At 42.4% G+C, this 19,748-nt stretch overlaps 1 protein-coding gene across 1 annotated transcript in view; it reads right to left on the bottom strand.

The window, feature by feature from the left end:
• The window catches only part of ZFYVE26 (zinc finger FYVE-type containing 26), a 75,482-nt gene that overhangs the window by 48,721 nt on the left and 7,013 nt on the right, over positions 1 to 19,748 (bottom strand). Inside the window, 11 exon segments of the mRNA XM_017878606.1 lie at positions 1,665 to 1,816; positions 2,228 to 2,296; positions 5,768 to 5,851; positions 6,108 to 6,716; positions 8,356 to 8,559; positions 10,832 to 10,995; positions 11,949 to 12,037; positions 12,186 to 12,350; positions 13,277 to 13,407; positions 14,109 to 14,631; positions 15,905 to 15,994. Coding sequence (XP_017734095.1) covers positions 1,665 to 1,816; positions 2,228 to 2,296; positions 5,768 to 5,851; positions 6,108 to 6,716; positions 8,356 to 8,559; positions 10,832 to 10,995; positions 11,949 to 12,037; positions 12,186 to 12,350; positions 13,277 to 13,407; positions 14,109 to 14,631; positions 15,905 to 15,994 — 2,280 coding nt within the window.

The following is a 19,748-nucleotide window of genomic DNA, read 5'->3' on the forward strand; positions in this document are numbered from 1 at the left end:
GGATTGCATTGGGAGTTATACCTGATATAAATGACGAATTGATGGGTGCTGACGAGTTGATGGGTGCAGCACACCAACATGGCACAAGTATACATATGTAACAAACCTGCACGTTATGCACATGTACCCTAGAACTTAAAGTATAATGATAATAATAAAAAAAAAAAAAAGAGAAAGGCTGGGGCTGGGGAGGGTCCTATCCTCCTCCAAGGATCATAATTATCATTAAAGTGTAAGATCTAAAATGATCAGAGAAGGTTAAGTAAAAATTGTCCTATCACCTAGAGTTCCCTAGATTTATTCCTCAGCAACTGAACTCACATGAAAGAACAATTCTGATCTACATGTTAAGTAGATAAACTACCAAATACTTTACTACCAGTAAAAGTATCATTAATATGCCAAGAGGGTTTTAAACATTAGAAGAGTACTGTTTTATGCTATTAAGTTTAATCAACAGTAGAGGATTTCATATTCCTCACAGCTAAAACGTAATCCTCTTAACATTCCTATGAGGTAGAAAAACCAGGTATTATATTTAACTCCAGTTTTCAAATGAGGAAACCAAAGCTCAGAGAGGTTCAGAGTCTTTCTGATTACCATTCCAGTGCTATTTTCTCTCTACAATACAAATATTCTAGTCTGCCAGCTCTCCATACTTCTTGTATATTGAACTGGCATTCTATTTATTATTGAGACTGGGCATAATGGCTCATGCCTGTAATCCCAGCATTTTGGGATGTCAAGGTGGGTGGATCTCCTGAGGTCAGGAGTTTGAGACCAGCCTGACCAACATTGCAAAACCTTATCTCTACTAAAAATACAAAAATTAGCCAGACATGGTGGTGCATGCCTGTAATCCTAACTACTTGGGAGGCTGAGGCAGGAGAATCAGTTGAACATGGGAGGTAGAGGTTGCAGTGAGCTGAGATTGTGCCACTGCACTCCAGCAGCCTGGGCGACAAGAGCAAATCTCTGTGTCAAAAATTAAAAAAAAAGACAGGAAAAGGAAATTGTATTAAAATTTTAAACTAGATAAAAACATGGCCTGGGTGCGGCAGCTCATGCCTGTAATCCCAGCAGTTTGGGAGGCTGAGGCAGGTAGATCACTTGAGGTCAGGAGTTCAAGACCATCCTGGCCAACATGGCAAAACCCTGTCTCTACTAAAAATATAAAAATTAGCCTGGTGTGGTGGGCACCTGTAATCCCAGCTGCTTGGGAGGCTTAGGCAGGAGAATCACTTGAACCTGGGAGGTGGAGGTTGCAGTGAGCAGTAATTGTGGCACTGTACTCCAGACTGGGCAACAGAGCAAGACTCCATCTCAAACAAACAAACAAACAAACAAAAACCCATGTATATGTTCAGAGAAGGAGTCAAGGAGAGAAACAAAATTTCCATGTTTTAAGGGGTGGGAATGTGGCTGAATATTTTCTTTTACCTTTTTAAAACATTGCTATGTTAAGAACCACAAACAATTCAGTATCTTTCAATCCGCCCTGCTGAAGACTGGGTTGGGCACATGGAAACCCCCTCCTGCTTCTGCTGCTTCTGCTTGATGCGGACCCCTGAGTGCTCCCAGGTGGCTCTGGTTGCACATGCTCTGAGCCTTACCTGATGCTAAGTTGTTCAGGGCTGAAAAGGTATGGCCTAGGCTCCCCTTACCTGATGGGCTTCTGCAAAGTTTCCGCGAAGGATGCAGGATGCCAGCAGTGACTCAGGTGGGGAGAACATCATGGGGAGGACTGAACTTTGAGGATTTGGGTGCAATCTGCTATCCAGCTCATTCTGCCCAGACACGGCACTCAGACTTCCCTCTGTTGGGACACAAGAATGTGTGGGGCCAGAGAAGCAAGAGGAATTGAGGAAATGCTATATTGCTGACACCTACCACCAAACTTTTATCTCCTCAATGTCCTTCTGTAAAAGGTCTGTAAATAGGTCTTAAGTTTTCCTCAAATGAAGGGCAAACCTATGCTACCATCTTTGAATACAAGATGTTAAGTGCCAACTACCTTCTTTGAGTATTTACCTCTATTTCTCCCTGTTGCTGGATGACTAAATTGAGAATGAAACAACCCTTTCCCTTCTCCCAGCTAAAATCTGGCCATCTGCCAACCTTGAATAACAACCTTGACTGCTCAATCCCAGCTTTACACCATGGTGTGTGGCAATTCTATACCAGGGCAAAGCTGCTCAAGGTTGGCAACTGGTGGAAATCTGCATACCTGATGTACTTGTGCTCGGCTCACTACTTGTACTTTCCAGGGATGGGTTGGAACCTCTGTCTCGGCCATCTACGGGTATTGGGAAGAAGATAGAAAGTCAATCATCAGCTCCTTACAGAGTAGGAAGTGTGAAGTTGGCTTGACAGCCAAGATCTGTGTAGTTAGAGACAGAGGACAATGAGTAACTATGACACCTGCTGCTCCTTCTACAGCAAAACACAAGCTCCTACAGACCAAAGGCAAAGGGTGGGCTGAATATGACAACAGGGTTCACCTGGGCAGTAGCCTATACCAGTGGTTCCCAACCTGTGGGTCTCAGGGCCCTACGAACTTTCAAGTTATTTTTAGGGGTCAGTGATCAGCACCTGCTCAGTAAGCACTGGCAGTATTCTGAAAAAATAAAAGCACAACTGTTATGACCAGGAAGTAGTAGGGACACAATATTTCCTCACATAGAAAAAGGTATCTTCACACTTGAAAAGGCAGACAACTGGCTGGGTGTGGTGGCTTACACCTGTAATCCCAGCACTCTGGGAGGCCATTGTAGCAGGATAGCTTGAGGTCAGGAGTTTGAGACCAGCCTGGGCGACACTGCAAGACCCTGTCTACACAAAAAATTAGAAACAGATTAGTTGGGCAAGGGGCCATGCACCTGTAGTCCCAGCTACTCATGGGGCTGCGGCAGGAAGGATTGTGTGAGCCCAGGAGTTCAAGGTCACAGTGAGCTATGATTGTGCCACTGCAATTCAGCCTGGGCAACAGAGCAAGACCCTATCTCTATTTTTAAAAAAAATGTAGGGAACCAAAGTCTAAGACCTGGCTGGCCATGGACCATGATATTCAAAGTCTCAGAGAAAAAGCTTCTTCTCTTCTCAACACCAGGCTTCCTAACGTGCTAGAGCTTTCTAACAGAGGCTCACTATTTCTTAGCGTGCTCATTCGAGTGGCTGTCTCAGCCTCATGCAAGGGAGGCCCTTCAGTTCACTGTTTGGAAGCCCTTTAGAAGGAACAGCTGTAGAAAAGAGATGATGGATTGTGCATTCTTGTACTGAATGGGTCAAGTGGATGCAAACTCTGCCTTCTGACCCAAACCAATTAATGTAGCAGCTTAAGGGACTTAGCAACTCAACCTTGAAGGTTTCTCTCATGGCATCCTCCACCCCACTCAGTATGCTCACCTTTCATGTTGCCACTTAGCTAGAGCCTACTCATTCTCTGGAGCTTGGTTCAAGAGTCAACTCCTTTATGAAATCTGTTGCCCTTACATCTGCAGGTCATGCTGATACCCTGTTTTAAGACATTTCTTCTGTTTTCAAGCAGGGCCTCAGGTCACTTTAAACTTTCCATGTATACTGTCTAAGCAGGTACATTACAAATTGTTTGAAGTCAAAAGCCTAGTTTGTGCCTCATTTACCTCCCTCAAGACACCTAGTACTGTTTAGCCCATGGGAAATCCTCATGAATTCCTTTTAATTTTTAAAAGATCAACACCAAAAGCCATAATGAAAACTTGATTCTCTAAAAATTTAATACTCCTGCACAATATGCCTGTATTAACTTCTCTAAGAAAAGTCCATAAGTGGAATCAAAAGGCAAAATAAAGAAAAAATAATAGCACATCATGAGAAAATATTTTCCTTAATGTATAAAGAGCTTTCTACAATTCAACATGAAAGAGATTCCCAAGAGAAAATGGACCTTAGACATTAGGCAGTTTACAGAAAATATGAACAGCCAATAAATATATGAAAAGATATTCAATCTCAAAACTAAAAAAATACTACTAAAGCAATGAAACATCATTATGATATTAAGTATACTGGTGAAGGTTTTAAAAAATCTAATACTACTGACTGATGAGAGTATGTGCAAATAGGCAATCACATATAGCTTGCAGAACTATAAATAATAGGAGGGAGAGAAGGATAGGGAGAGGGTGATTAATGAATATAAAATCAGAGCTAGACAGGAGGGATCAGTTCTGCTGTTCTGTAGCACTGCAGGATGAATATGGTTAACTATAATCTATTACATATTCTCAAAAAGCTAGAAGAAAAAAATTTTTTTTTTTTGAGATGGAGTCTCACTCCGTCACCCAGGCTGGAGTGCCGTGGCACAATCTCAGCTCACTGCAAACTCTACCTCCCAGGTTTAAGTGATTCTCATGCCTCAGCCTCCCGAGCTGGGCGCCCACCACCACACCTAGCTAACTTTCATATTTTTAGTAGAGACAGGGTTTCACTATGTTAGCCAGGCTGGTTTTGAACTCCTTGCCTCAAGTGATCCATTTGCCTCAGCCTCCCAGAATGCTGGGATTACAGGTGTGAGCCACCATGCTCGGCCGAAGAAAGGATTTTGAATGTTCACAATACAAAGAAATGACAAATGTTTGAGGTGATAGATAAGATATTACTCCAATTTGATCATTACACATTTTATAAACATATTGAAATATCACTGTGTATCCCTTAAATATGTACAATTATTATATGCCAACTAAAAATAAAAGGGAGGCCGGGCCCAGTGACTCACGCCTGTAATTCCAGCACTTTGGGAGGCCTAGACGGGCAGATCACTTCAGGTCAGGAGTTCAAGATCAGCCTGGCCAACATGGCAAAATTCTGTCTCTACTAAAAATACAAACATTAGCCGGCTGTGGCAGCGCGCACCTGTAATCCCAGTTACTCAGGAGGTTGAGGCACAAGAATCGCTTGAACCCAGGAGGTGGAGGTTGCATTGAGCTGAGATCGCACCACTGCACTCTAGCCTGGGCAACAGAGTGAGACTCCATCTCAAAAAACAAAACAAAAAACAAAACAGAACAAAAAAACCCGGAAATAAAAATAAAAGGGGAAAAATAATAAGACCTACTTCATAGTATTGTGAGAATTAAATAAGTGAACAATTACAAATATAAAGAATGTAGAGCAGCATCTGGCATACAATGAATACTTAATATTAACTCTTACAGAAAAAAAGAAATACATATTGGTCTACCTTATTTTTAAGGCAACTGGGTAATATCTATCTATACTTTATATCCACATACATCTAACCTAGTAATTCTGCTGCTAGGAGCTTATCCTATATTTACACAAGTATGCACAGACATATATAAGGTTGCTTACTACAGCACTGTTTATAATAGTAAACAATTGGAGACTTAAACGTACATGAACAGGGTGTTTTTGACAATGGAATACTAAGAAGTATTTAAAATGATAAGTGAAAAAAGTTTTCAATTTATAGTACAATACATCTGTATATATAAAAGGATATAAACGAAAAAAGCAAGCTGCAGTTCTCAATATATAGTATAATGCATGTGTATATATAAAAGGATATACAAGTTTATATTGCATGGAAAATTTCTGGAAGGATACACAGGAAACTATTAACAAGGGTTACCTTGAGGGAGTGGGAATAGGATAATTTTACAACACTTTTGTTGTCTTTGACCATGTGCTGTTTCTTAAAGAGTATTAGACAAGTAGCATTACACCACTTGCCTAGTGCATGGGAATGAGCTCTTCAGATTACCTGCCTGGCTCCTTCTTGTCCGACGACCCCGGCGGACACTGGGGTGCCGTGTGGCAGGCCGGTATCTTCGGGAAGGTTGCTCCTCTGAAAGAGCAAACCCAATAGGACACACAGGAGAGTGATCAGCTTTGATTTGGCCCCTCTTGGCCTAATAGGTGGGGGAAGGTTTGCATTGGGCTCTGAGACACGGAGCATAACCCAGTGTTCTACACTGGTTGCCATGGTGATGATATGCCCTGAGTTACGGGGTGACTCCCATGTACTCCTAGCTCTCTCCCATATTCCCAGGATCTTTCTCCCTCCCCACCTTCTGGTCCCACTAGTTCCACCCTCCTCTCACCTGAACGATGGTTGCTTGTTACCACTTTGTATCTCCACTGGGCCTCAGAGAGAACCTTGGAAAGTCGATGCAGGCGGCTCTGCAGTCCATCTCTGCTTCCTGAGCAGCTCTGACCTTCTTGCTTTGGCTTCTCAGGGGGAATGTGGCTACTGATCTCATCCAGTTGTTCTTGGAGAAGCCTGAGGAAGGCCCCTATTGCAAATTCATCAGCCAGAAATCCACTGATACCACTAGTAAAGTGTTTTAAGTCCAAAAAGCTGTGCCTATGAGGCCCTGGGTAACTGTCTTTTGGCTCTGCCTTCACACAGCTTGGCACTGTATAAGCAAGGGTCTTTGGGACTCCCAGGGAACCCCGCTCTGACTTCCTTTCAGGATGTGCTATGTGCTGAGGGCTCTCTGATGGGGACCTCAAACCTGAGGGGCTCTTCCCCTCAATGTCATCATCCTCAGCATAGTCCTCAGGCAAGTGAGGCTCTGGGTGAAGATCAGCAGAGGTGATGAGAAGCAATGAGAAGATGTTTTCCAGAAGCTCCAGGCACAAAGAGTCAGGAATACTGCACAGATACTGTTGACACCTGGCCAGGTAAGTTGAGAAGAGATTTGCAGCACCTACAAAAACATGTACAAGAGAAGAGGCCAGAGAAAGAGAAGACAGAGAATGCAAACATTAGAAACATTACCTCCCAGAGTCAAACATTCTCACAACTTTAGCTCATTTATTTATTTTTTAATTATAAGGGAACTGAGGTTACAGTGAGAAGAATAAGAGAGACTTCTTAGGATGTCTCATCATGATTTGCTGAAAGATTTTGCTATTTCAAAAGTACAGCTCGCCATGGGCAGTGGCTCATGCCTGTAATCCTAGCACTTTGGGAGGCCGAGGCGGGCGGATCACCTGAAGTCAGGAGTTCGACACCAGCCTGGCCAACTGGTGAAACACCATCTCTACTAAAATATAAAAATTAGCCAGGCATGGTGGTGGGAGCCTATAATCCCAGCTACTCAAGAGGCTGAGACAGGAGAATCACTTGAACCCAGGAGGCGGAGGTTGTAGTGAGCCAAGATCACGCCACTGCACTCCAGCCTGGGTGACAGAGCGAGACTCTGTCTCAAAGGAAAAAAAAAAAAGTACAGCTTACTGAAAACTCATTATTTTGTATCTGCTTTGTGAATATTACATTGTTCTTCATCCCTGATAAGGACTCCATATTTCAGTTCCAGGAATGAAGGTAACATGCAGACACTTTACTCCTCAATTCTATTTCCGCTTATTATTACACTAAAGATGATCATGGTGGGCTGGGCGCAGTGGCTCACACCTGTAATCCCAGCACTTTGGGAGGCCGAGGAGGGTGGATCACAAGGTCAGGAGATCAAGACCATCCTGGCTAACATAGTGAAACCCCATCTCTACTAAAAATACAAAAAATTAGCCAGGTGTGGTGGCGGGCACCTGTAGTGCTACCTACTGAGGAGGCTGAGGCAGGAGAATGGCTTGAACCTGGGAGGTGGAGCTTGCAGTGAGCCGAGATCGTGCCACTGCACTCCAGCCTGGGCAACAGGGCGAGACTCCGTTCCAAAAAAAAAAGAGATGATCATGGCTACCTAGATCTCTTAAGAAATCCTTAATAGGCAAAAAATGACCATGCTAAGAGGTAAAGGTCTATTCCAAAGCTAGGAGAGAGGGAAAACTGACCACTAGTCACAGAAGGCAAGTTAAGGAATTGTAAATTATTAAGAAAAATGAGAGAGGATAGGACCATTAGGTTGGTACTTTTCACACTGTAGGCTATGACCTATGAAATCACCTTAGAAGGCTACATTTAAAAAGATTAAATAGGAAACAAAAATAATCAGGAGTGTGCTCTGTGAAGTAAGCATTGTTTTTAAAACTTGGTTTGTAGATCACGTATATACACATACATATGTAAACACACAAATTATATACCTAGGTGCAAACTGGAGTAGGATGTAAAATGCCATTCCTACTGTGAAATATAGTTTTTAAAAAAAGCATTTGGAAAACACCACACTGGGTGATCAGACTCTGTTAAAACAGGCAATCACTTGCTTTTTCCATGTCTCTTCGATTCAGAGGCTGACAGATGGATGAAACTCTGTCTCTGGGTGAAATAAAACCAAGGCCATCACCTCACTCCCAATCTTGATGGAAGAGGGTAAACACACAAAGCACGCACTAGCGTAGGTTGTTACCAGCTTACGTCAGAGATGGAGGGAAGTGCCGTACCTGGGGAGGAAAGAGAGTCATTCGCTGGCTCTGCAGCTGAGGTCAGGTCCTCAGAGAGGCTGTCTTTGCAGTCCTGGCACTGGGAGTGCTGGTGTGAGTTTACACAGAGGGCATAGATGGCATACTTCATGGCACAGAAGCCCTGGTAGAGTGTCAGGTTCTGACACTGGCTCAGGTGCTCAGGGACTGGAGCATCAACTGCATCTGAATTACAGAGAGAAACAGGCTGAACTTGAGAGTTAATTCATTCAGGCTGCAAGTATGGGTGAAGCAAAGAGATGCTGTGCCATACTTACAGGTCCACTTGTAGGTTCTTACCCTCTCTCCTTTCTGTCGGTCTGATCTGTGTCACTTCTAGGGCTTTCCCTCTAGTCAGTATCAATTTTCAGTTTCCTGCACTTCCTTTCGCCCACTCACCTCTCTTCTACATATCTCATGACTTCTACATGGCATTATTGCCCAGGGCCAGGTCTTACACCTGACAGTGAGTGCCTCCTTAAATTTTGCACCTTAAAGGTCTCTCTTGCCTCACCCTAGTTGCAGCCTTATTATTGCCCTTTTTTGCCTTTTCCAAGTGTGCCCTGTGGGTCCGGGGATCAGATTTAAAATACTGCATTTCTTTGGAAGGCCTGTATACTTACATGTAGGAGCAGAGTTCCTATTCCTATAGGAAATCTGCTAAGCAAGCTGCCTATCTTTCCAGAAAAAAAAAAAAAACAGGGAATGTAATAATACTGGTTCTGCAATTAGCAGAAGGTCCTTTCGAAAAGTAAAGCAACATCCAGGCTGCGAAACCTCAACTGCCATATGAGAAAGTTTGTGTCTTTCAAAGGTAAGTGTCTCTGACCTGTGTGGCAGATTGTGACTACACAATGATACATTTCTTAAGAACAAAAAGAAATGTATACATTCCACAATGTATACATGCATCAAGATATATTCCCAAAATAGATACAATTATTATTAGTCAATTAAAAATAGGGTAAAATTATATGGGGTGTAGTGATAAGTGCCTGTAGTCCCACCTATTGGGGAGGCTGAGACACGAAGATCACTTGAGCCCAAGAGTTCGAGACTAGCCTGGGCAACATAGCAAGACCCTTTCTCAAAAGCAAATGAACAAAAACCATGGTGAGAATTCATTTGAGAGGGGAGGGAAATAAGATAAAACTTAAAGAAAAGAGAGAGCTTTTAATGGGGTCTTGAATTTAAGCAAAGATCTTAGGTTAAAAAAAGGCTTTGTTCCTGTTTCAGACAAGAAGAAGTCCTTCTTCTTCTTCTTTTTTCTTTTCGTTTTTTTTTTTTTTTTTGAGATGGAATCTCCCTCTGTCCCCCAGGCTGGAGTGCAGTGACGTCATTTTGGCTCACTGCAACCTCCACCTCCCTGGTTCAAGCAATTCTCCTGCCTCAGACTCCTGAGTAGCTGGGATTACAGGCACACACCACCACACCTGGCTAATTTTTTATATTTTTGGTAGAGACAGGGTTTCATCATGTTCGCCAGGCTGGTCTTGAACTCCTGACCTCAAGTGATCCACCAGCCTCAGCCTCCCAAAGTGCTGGGATTACAGGTGTGAGCCACTGCGCTCAGCCCAGGCAAGTCTTTCTTCTAAACCTCCTGATCTGTTACATGGAGTATGAAGAGGACATGGGAGAAAAGGCACAAAATATGCTATCAGAAAGCTTATAAGACATGAAGCCACCCACTAAGAATTTGCATAAACAATGTCTGACAATGCTGTATATTCAGAGGGCAATTTCTAATTCTGTTTCACTGGAACGAGGCTGTAGTCCTGTGATGGTTCCACAAGGACAACGAATGCAGGACCATGCTCACAGGATTCCCTACACTTCACCAAGAAAGAAGAGGAATGCCCTATATNCCTGGCTAATTTTTTATATTTTGGTAGAGACAGGGTTTCATCATGTTCGCCAGGCTGGTCTTGAACTCCTGACCTCAAGTGATCCACCAGCCTCAGCCTCCCAAAGTGCTGGGATTACAGGTGTGAGCCACTGCGCTCAGCCCAGGCAAGTCTTTCTTCTAAACCTCCTGATCTGTTACATGGAGTATGAAGAGGACATGGGAGAAAAGGCACAAAATATGCTATCAGAAAGCTTATAAGACATGAAGCCACCCACTAAGAATTTGCATAAACAATGTCTGACAATGCTGTATATTCAGAGGGCAATTTCTAATTCTGTTTCACTGGAACGAGGCTGTAGTCCTGTGATGGTTCCACAAGGACAACGAATGCAGGACCATGCTCACAGGATTCCCTACACTTCACCAAGAAAGAAGAGGAATGCCCTATATCCCATAATCTGATTAGGACAAACAGTGCTCATTTAGAGGAGACTTGCTCACCACCCTCTTGAAAGATCTCAGCAATCACATCTGGACAAATCTCATGTGGGAAGAAATGTGCAAGAATGTCCTAAGAGGAAATCCTGGCCAGGTCATTCCATTCCAACTCACCAGGCTCTTGCTGGGGGTCCTTGGCTGGCACTTTCTGTAAGAGCTTGAGAACATCTTCCTCCCTGAGGGCTGGAAGGTTTGTAAGGTGATGGAGAGTGTAGAGCACTGAGTGGCTGTCTCCACCGTGTAAATGACACAACAGATCTCTCTTTGGTATGGGGTTGCTGAATGGGAAAGTTGGAAGGATGGAAGAGAGGCAGTTTATATTATTGCCCGAAGAAAGATCAATCTCCATTCCCTCTTGCTTTTCCTCTCTGGACCATAACGCCACAGGTTTCACTTCCCTACAAACTAAATTTTTGTTGGTTTGGGATGGAGCATAACATTTATTTACCCTCAGGGAGGTACATCTATCAAACCAGCTCTAGTTGTCTAGAAAGGGCCTAGAAAGGGCCTTTCAGGTCAGTAGGGTCTAGGAAGGTCCTACAGATTGAATTTTCTAATTTCTACACCCTCTCTAGCTTCAAATGAACACAAGTTTCTCTGGCTTTACTTTGAGTAAGAGCCCCTTGCTACTTCCCCCTCTGCCCACTGTACTTCAGAAAGTGCTGGTGAAGTGGGTGAAGAACAAGATAGAAACCTAGGTCCAGGCTAAGTTACCAGAGAAACACAGGGCCTCATGCACAGTTCAATAAGCATTAGTTGAATAAAAGTGTGATCCTGGATAACAAAAGACTAAGAATGTGGATGACATTATGAGCTGTGTGATTTTGGACAAGTTATTTCATACGTATGGGCTTCAGTTGCCCGACTTTTATAATGAAGATAATACTGGTATCTACCCATAGGATTATTGTAAGGCATAATTGAAACCATCCATGTAAAGGGCTTAGAGCAATGCCTGGCTTATGGTAAGTGCACTGGAAATGTGAGCTATTGTTCTTTTCATTATTGTCATCCTAAAATTATCCTCTAGTTATGACCTGATGGTCATGGTGAAGGTAATAATTACTTGTGTTTCTTTCTTGGTTTAATAGCTGGAACAATTATTAGTAGCTGGTCAACATTGCCAACTCAAAACCCTTTATGTGGAAAACGCCTTGAAATGACCACACATGCGGAGTACAGGGTCAACTGTGCCCTGTGGTGGGCAGGCGCTGCCTGCACAGGACCATACCTGCTCTGCTGTATGCACCACTCCAGGACCTCCAGGTGAGCCCACAATCCATCACAGGCATCCCTGAGGAGCTCATCACAGCCTGGGTCCTATGTTGATATGGGAGAAGAAAGAGATGCTGACTCAGGCACCTGGGGTTAGAGATTATGACTGACTTTAGGGCTGTGCATTCGGCCCAAGCCCAAAGTCCCAAGGTTCTTACTTCCAGAGCAGCCTGGGGTGCTGAGTGAGAGTTACCTGGGTCCTGTGCAGGGTCTGGAGCAGCCTCTTGGCTGACTCTAGGCTCTGGCAGTGTGTCCAGCCCAGGAGCACGAGCAGGCAACTGAGGGGCCTGAATTCTCTATCAAGTAGGCAGCCAAGATTTGGGAAGTCTTCTTCTTTCAACAATGTTAGTGCTGTTACCTGTAAGTCAAAGAAAGCTGTTATGGGCAGCTATGTGGATGAGACAGAATGGGTTCCAGCTTACTGCTCATTAGAGAAAGAAGTATTTTAGTACAGCAGGGAGATTTCTGACAATAACAGGAGTGGTTGGCTGGGCGCAGTGGCTCATGCCTGTAATCCCAGCATTTTGGGAGGCCAAATCAGGTGGATCACTTGAGGTCAGGAGTTCGAGACCAGCCTGGCCAACATGGTGAAACCCCATCTCTACTAAAAATAGAAAATTAGCCAGCATGGTGGCACAGGCCTGTAATCCCAGATACTCGGGAGGCTGAGGCAGGAGAATCACTTGAACCCAGGAGGCAGAGGTTGCAATGAGTCGAGATTGCGCCACTCCACTCCAGCCTGGGTGAGAAGAGGGAAACTCTGTCTCAAAAACAAAAAAAACAGAAGTGGTGAATTGAGTAAGATAAATGTTTATGAAAACACTAGACTGTGAGCTCCTTGAAGGCAGACACTGACTTCTGTTGTAACTCTAGCTCCTATTACAGTACATGGCACACAGGATGAGATTAATAAGTATCTGCTGAATTAAACTGAAGCTCAGTTGCAATCTGGAAGGAAAAGATTAAAGTAATTAAATTCTCCTGTCAGCTAGGCAATATATTGTTGCCACTGCCTTTTCTTTCTTGCATCCTCCAGAAAGCACACACATATACATTTTAGTTTCTGCCAAAGGACTGACATAAAGTGACTGCAACTGTAAGTATGAATGGTACTGATTCTCAGAGTCTCCTTTCCCATGGGGCTGTGGCAGGGACAAAACCAAACGACTCAACACTAATTAGACTGCTTTATGTTGGCCAAATGAGTGGGAGAGAAATGAGGAATGAAAAAGTCTGGGGAGAACCCCTGGGTACCTCTGTGATGAACAATTAAGCTTGACTTACCAGAATCTGCTCGAGGAAGTGTTTGTTGTTGCTCAGGCAGTAGAAATAGGCCACTTTCCAAGCCTGGGCTGGGTTGGGATTGGAGAACAGGGCTAGCATTGCCCGCTCAGGATCTAGATGATCCGGTGAGACTGAATATCAAATAAGACGGTTATCAGGAAACCAAGAGCTCTTCTTTTCTAAGCTAGAGCCCATTTGAACAACCAAGTGATGTGAGAGTTTGCTCTTTTAAAAACAGGCTGGGTTTTCCATACTTTATCTTAAAGAATCTTTACTTCTCTTGAGAGCTTCTGAAAAGCTCTTTCCTGCTATTGCTATTACTTTATTTTTTTCCTCCCAACACCTCCATCTTACACTAGAAAACCTGTACTTTATTTATTTATTTATTTATTTATTTAGATAGGGTCTCACTCTGTCATGCAGGCTGGAATACAGTGGTGCAAACACGGCTCACTGCAGCCTCGACCTCCTGGGCTCAGTGATCTTCCTGCCTCAGCCTCCTGAGTAGCTTAGACCACAGGTGTGGGCCACCATGCCTAGCTAATTTCTAAAATTTTTTTGTAGAGATGGGAACTCACTATGTTGCAGAGGCTTGTCTTGAACTTTAGCCTCACATGATCCTCCTTGCCTTGGCCTCCCAAAGTACTAGGATTACAGGCCCGAGCCACCATGCCAGGCCTGTACTTTTACAAAAGAGCATCGTACCCATTTTTGCTTAGCCTCCCCCATTAGATGTCCTGAGCCACGTGGAAGGCACCAGTCTAGAGCCTCCAGCAAGGCTGGGCATACTGGAATTACTGAAACTAAAGGAGCAGCAGCAAAGGGAACACACCTTTTCCCGAGGCTGTAGCCCTCGGTGGTTTTTCTGTGACCTTCTCTGCATAAGTATGGCCATACAGGGACACCAGGCCCCGGCTGGCCTTGTGCAGCAGGCAGCTGAGCAGCTGCTCCTCCCGCAGGGGACTCCCCTCAGTCATGCAGGCCTCTAGTAGTTCCTCACACAGGAGACGCAACTCAACCCCAAGTGGTTCTGCAGGGCAACGCAGAGTACGCAGAGCTCCATAGATGGCATCGACTACCCCAGGGGGCACTGAATCAGGGCCCTGCAAAGCCCGCAATGCCTTTCGAATGAGGTCCACCAGTGCATTCTGCAGAGGCCAGTGACAGAGGCCAGTGCCGTCATCCTCCCCAAGCAGGAGCTCCAGCAGGGCCTGTGCTGGCTGGGGAGACTGCCTCAGGAGATCCCAGAGCACAGAGATAGCTTCGGAGCTGAGATGATGAGTACAGCTCTCCTTCCTCGGATTTCCGTCAGGCACGGGGCCTACTGCACCCTGTGTTAAGGTCTCATACAGCTCCTAAATAGAGGATGAAGAGAGGGATGGGTGGTGGGCATGCCTGGAATGGTATCACTTGTGTGCCTTCATGCTTTCCTCTTTTTCAGTTTACTTATATAATAGTAGCAGTAGCAAATACTTAGGTAGTAGTTACTATGTGTCAGACACTGTTCTAAGGCCCTTTACACAGAAAAATCAAATTAATCCTTACAATAGTCTTCAGAGGAAGATACTACTTTTACTCCTATTTTATGAATGAGTTGGAGGCTGGGAGAGATGAACTCAATTGCCCAGGGCCTCCATGCTCAAGCTAGTCCCACCTCACTGTCTCCAAAATGTGTACTGGTGATATGAATCAAGGTTTGCCAACTCACAGACCAGGTAAGATATTATGCCCATCTAAAGGCATTTACATTCAATTTTAAAAGAATGTCAGTTTTAACCCTTGATCTAAATCCTAGCCATGCTTTCAGTCCATTCTTTATCCTTCCATAAAACCTTCTCCAATAACTCTAACCCATATAGCTTCAATGTACTTAAAATTAGTACAATATGATTTAATACATGAAAGTGTGTGTTTTAGTCCTTCTTCCTCAGTCACCTAAAAGCAAGAACCTCTCGAGCCTATCCTCTGTTTGCAGGGTGAAGGTACAGGGAGAGAAGGGGGTGAGAAGTAGGTTATTTCCCACACTTGAGCACTATGCCTACAGATGGTGCTCAATGATGCCTCTTCACTCACCACCTCAGAGATGGACTGCAAGACCATGAGTCCTTTACCTAATACAAGTGAAAGTCCCTCTCTTAAATCCTACTGTAACTATGTCTTTAATTAACTGGTGGCAGGGTCATTAAGAAAATAAGTATTGGGCCTCAGAGCATATCTCAGGCACTAAAGTAGTAACTGATACATGTTATAATGATATAATTAAGACTTGATGTGAATCTACCCCCAGAAGGTTGTGATGAGAATTAACTCTAACACATTCAGTGAACCTGTTATAGAAAAGATAGTCAATGAATACTAGTTCCTTGTCCCCTCCATATTCCCTGCTATCTATTAATAAATCTTTAATTCCCAGTTATACTTGGTACTTCTGGACAACCACCTCAAAAATTCTAAAATCATATAAGTTTACCCTAACTCTAAACTCTCCTCAAAGGAGCTTCAGTGTTGCCTTGCCTGAGAACAAAGTATAGGCAACATCTTGGAGACCTGTCTCTTCTGGATCCCTGGAAGCTAAGCTGCTTGAGTGACTGTCAGCCCTGGGCAGATGGCACCAGGGCCCTCTCTCACCTTGAGGATGTTCTCTGGAATGTCACCTTGGAGGTCTTCTGACAATAAAAGAAACTCAAGCTTTCTCCGGAAGACAACTGGGAGTAACTTCTAGAAGAATCATAAGAAGGAAGCATAGAGATGAGATATATGTTTTAGTTAACAAATTTAGTTAAATATTTCTGTCCAGTTATCCAGTTAGTCTTATTTCTACTATTTCTCTAAGATAAAGCACTTTTTTTTTTTTTTGAGACAGTCTTTCTCTGTTGCCCAGGCTGGAGTACCATGGCATGATTTTAGCTTACTGAAACCTCCACCTCCCAGGTTCAAGCAATTTTCATGCCTCAGTCTCCCAAGTAGCTGGGATTACAGGTGTGCACCACCACATCCAGCTAATTTTTATATTTTTAGTAGAGACAGGGTGTCACCATGTTGGCCAAGCTGGTCTGGAACTCCTGACCTCAAGTGATCCACTCACTTCGGCCTCCCAAAGTGCTGGGATTACAGATGTGAGGCACCATGCCTGGCCTCTCTAAGATAAAGTATTTTTAAACACAACAGTCCTGGATATGTTTTCAGATATTGTTCTTTTTTTTTTTTTTTTTTTTTTTTTTTTTCGAGATAGAGTCTTGCTCTGTCACCCAGGCTGGAGTGTGATCTTGGCTCACTGCAACCTCCGCCTCCTGGGTTCAAGCAATTCGCCTGCCTCAGGCTCTGGAGTAGCTGGGACCATAGGCGTGTGCCAACACACCTGGCTAATTTTGTGTATTTTTAGTAGAGATGGGGTTTCACCGTGTTAGCCAGGATGGTCTTGATCTCCTGACCTTGTGATCTTCCTGCCTCGGCCTTCCAAAGTGCTGGGATTACAGGCGTGAGCCACTGTGCCCGGCACAGATACTATCCTTTATAAACAAAAATAGCTAAACTTGGACATACACCTCTCTTAAAAACTAATAGTTAAAGCCCACACTGATCAGCCTTAAGTTCCAAGGTTTGTTCATTTCATTGACCTTTTTTGTCACTTGAGGTCTTTCCCCAAGAATCTCTCTTGCTGTGTTCAAAATACCCAGTTGTGGGTAAGCCTGGGAGGGTATGGCCCACATGATCCTCTTTTGGTCCAAACCCCTGTTTTTGTCATTCACTATCCTTTGCATAGCAGTGAAAGAAGAACAGTAAAGGGGGAGAAATCCGATGCTTATTGAACAGTTACTATATGCCAGTACCTCGCAGGTACTGTGTGCCATATTTTATTCTTAACACATTTAATTTCCAAATCAAACAAAACAGTGGCACATATTTATAAATTTTTTACAAATAATCTTTACTAGAGGTAAAATGATTAGGAAGCATTTTTCCCAGTTTTTTCAAACGAAAAGGAAAAGGTGATCCCAGTGTTAATGAGACATGCCATCAGAGAGGTCTAATGTATAGAGAGAAAGGCTCTGACTCTTCCTGCGCCTGCTTGTTTCACAATAATTTACCTTCACCTGGTCCCTAACACTCAAATTGGAGTCTCCCCTTTTCCAGACACAAATAAAAATAACAAGAGTCTGAGACTCATCCTGAGAAACACTACCTTAAATATGAGACATCTGTCCATCTTGCCTCTCGTTAAAGCTTCCCAAAGATGAGTTTTATTGGAAGGCAAGGAACACCTGCAGGGGTGTGTGTGTGTGTGTACACCTGCAGGTGTGTGTGTGTACACCTGCAGGTGTGTGTGTGTACGTGCGTGAGGAGAGTTTAGAGCATAAGACCTAACTATCTCCATTCATGTACCATTCGTCACATCAGAGGGTAACATGATCTAATATGTTCTTGGTCCAAAATCTTATTTCTTCTAACCATGTACTTCCCTAATATGTGCATCAAGGCCATGTGAAAGCTTATATAATGCCTGTGACTGGAAGCTGGTAGATAAAATTCATGCTGGGAAGCTGAGGATTAGTGCTTCTGAAGACTAACAGAAAAGAATAGATAAGATGTCTAGGATAGCAGACCCTTAATAGTCTGGCTAAGATTTTATTTAGAATGCTAAAGACTGAGTATTTCATACCTATTTTACTGCTGAAACTACTTTAAACATATTCAGGATCATAACTGATTAACATTTATCTTCTTAAAAGAGTCAAGAATTTGCTCAGCATTTCTAAGCAAGATTTTCTTACTGTAAGAGCAAGGCATGTTCAATGTAGAAAAATTAAATATACAAACTATATAAGTAAACTAAAATATGTTATATATCTATAAAACATATATATGTCCAGTTAGTCTTATTTCTGCTATTTCTCTAAGATAAAGTGTTTTATCTTAGAGAGAGATATATAACATATGTTATATTTTAGAGTGCAATATAATATATATAACATATATGTTAGTTTGCTTATTTGTATATTTAATTTTGTAATTTTACAAATTTAATTTGTATATTTAGTTACATATGAAATATATAATATATGACATGACATTTATATATAACATATATGAAATATGATATATAACATGTATTATATATGAAATATATAACACATGAAATATATATAACATATATAAATAATATATAAAAATATATATCTCATATGAAATATATGTTATATATATTCTCACTGAAGGAGAACAATTATTAAAACTGTAGTCTAAGGCCATTCATTCAGATCATTTGCTATGCACATCTCTATGCATGTATACCAAATGTACTTTTTTCTAAACTGCCTTTTTTCCTATACAGCAGACCATGAGCACTCTATGTTAGTGAAAACTCATTTGCCAAATACTTTTGAACAGTGGTATAGTATTTTACATATAGATATACTTCCATTTATTAACCTGTCCTATACTGTGGACATGAAAGCTGTTTCCAGTTTTCCTCTAATAGAAGTAGCATAGACGTGAACATTTCTGCAGCTAAATCTTTGTATAAATGCTTACACATGTAGAGATAAATCCCTGCAAGATTAAAAGGCAGAAGGCAAAAATGAATGGAGGAAAGGGAAAATAGAATTACTATTTCATCTAATAATTAAAAGGGAAGCTTTTGGCAAAAGGTGGGAGCCTGGGAAAGGACAGGCAGCCAGTACATTCCTAGATGATGAAGGCAACTTCAGGATAATGACTGGACTTGGAAAACTACCCCAAGAATTCACTGGACACCATGGGCCTTATATAGTTTTAAAATTCTATGAGGAACTAAAATAGTCCCACAACTGTTTAAATAAGCAAGTCATTGAAGCTTTGAAGGCCATATAATCTATCTGTGAAGCTGGGAAAAACGAGAATGGGAAGTAGACTCCATCTCCTGACATAGTTGAGCAACTGTCTAGAAAATAAGCAACCATTCAGACATAAAGTAAGCAAATAGCCTCTAATGAGGTAAAAGTTAATAGTCTATGTTTGTACTAGGGAGATCCTTAATCAGTAATAATAGTTCTTTTTCTCTTTGAAGATACTATTGTAACTATGGTGTCACTATTTTAGCTCAAGTTTTCTCTTTTAAATCTGAAACCATAGCCAACTCTTAATTATGCTGGGTTTCATTATTTTTCAATCTTGTTTTTCTTTCTTCTCCCTCCTACTAGTCTTTCTGTCATTTTTCTTTCCTAAACAGTTGGCTAAATCCTGGATAAGAGATACATTCAGATTAGCAATTTCTGTTACTTTTTGACAGCTATGTGAAGAATGACAAATGTCACACAAAAGTGTAACTAAAGACAAAATTAATTCTGGTGACCGAGAGGAGCAAAAATTTAAAAAACTGGCAAAATGATAGACATTTTAAAAGTAGAATTTGTGGTTTCTTAGTTTTAAGTCCATCTGGGCTAAAAAAGTAGTGTTAAGGTGGAAAACGCAGAGGATTGAGGTCAGAAGATCT

Source organism: Rhinopithecus bieti, unplaced genomic scaffold (genome assembly GCF_001698545.2).
Source record: "Rhinopithecus bieti isolate Rb0 unplaced genomic scaffold, ASM169854v2 scaffold_11252, whole genome shotgun sequence".
In the NCBI taxonomy this organism is placed as follows: Eukaryota; Metazoa; Chordata; class Mammalia; order Primates; family Cercopithecidae; genus Rhinopithecus; species Rhinopithecus bieti.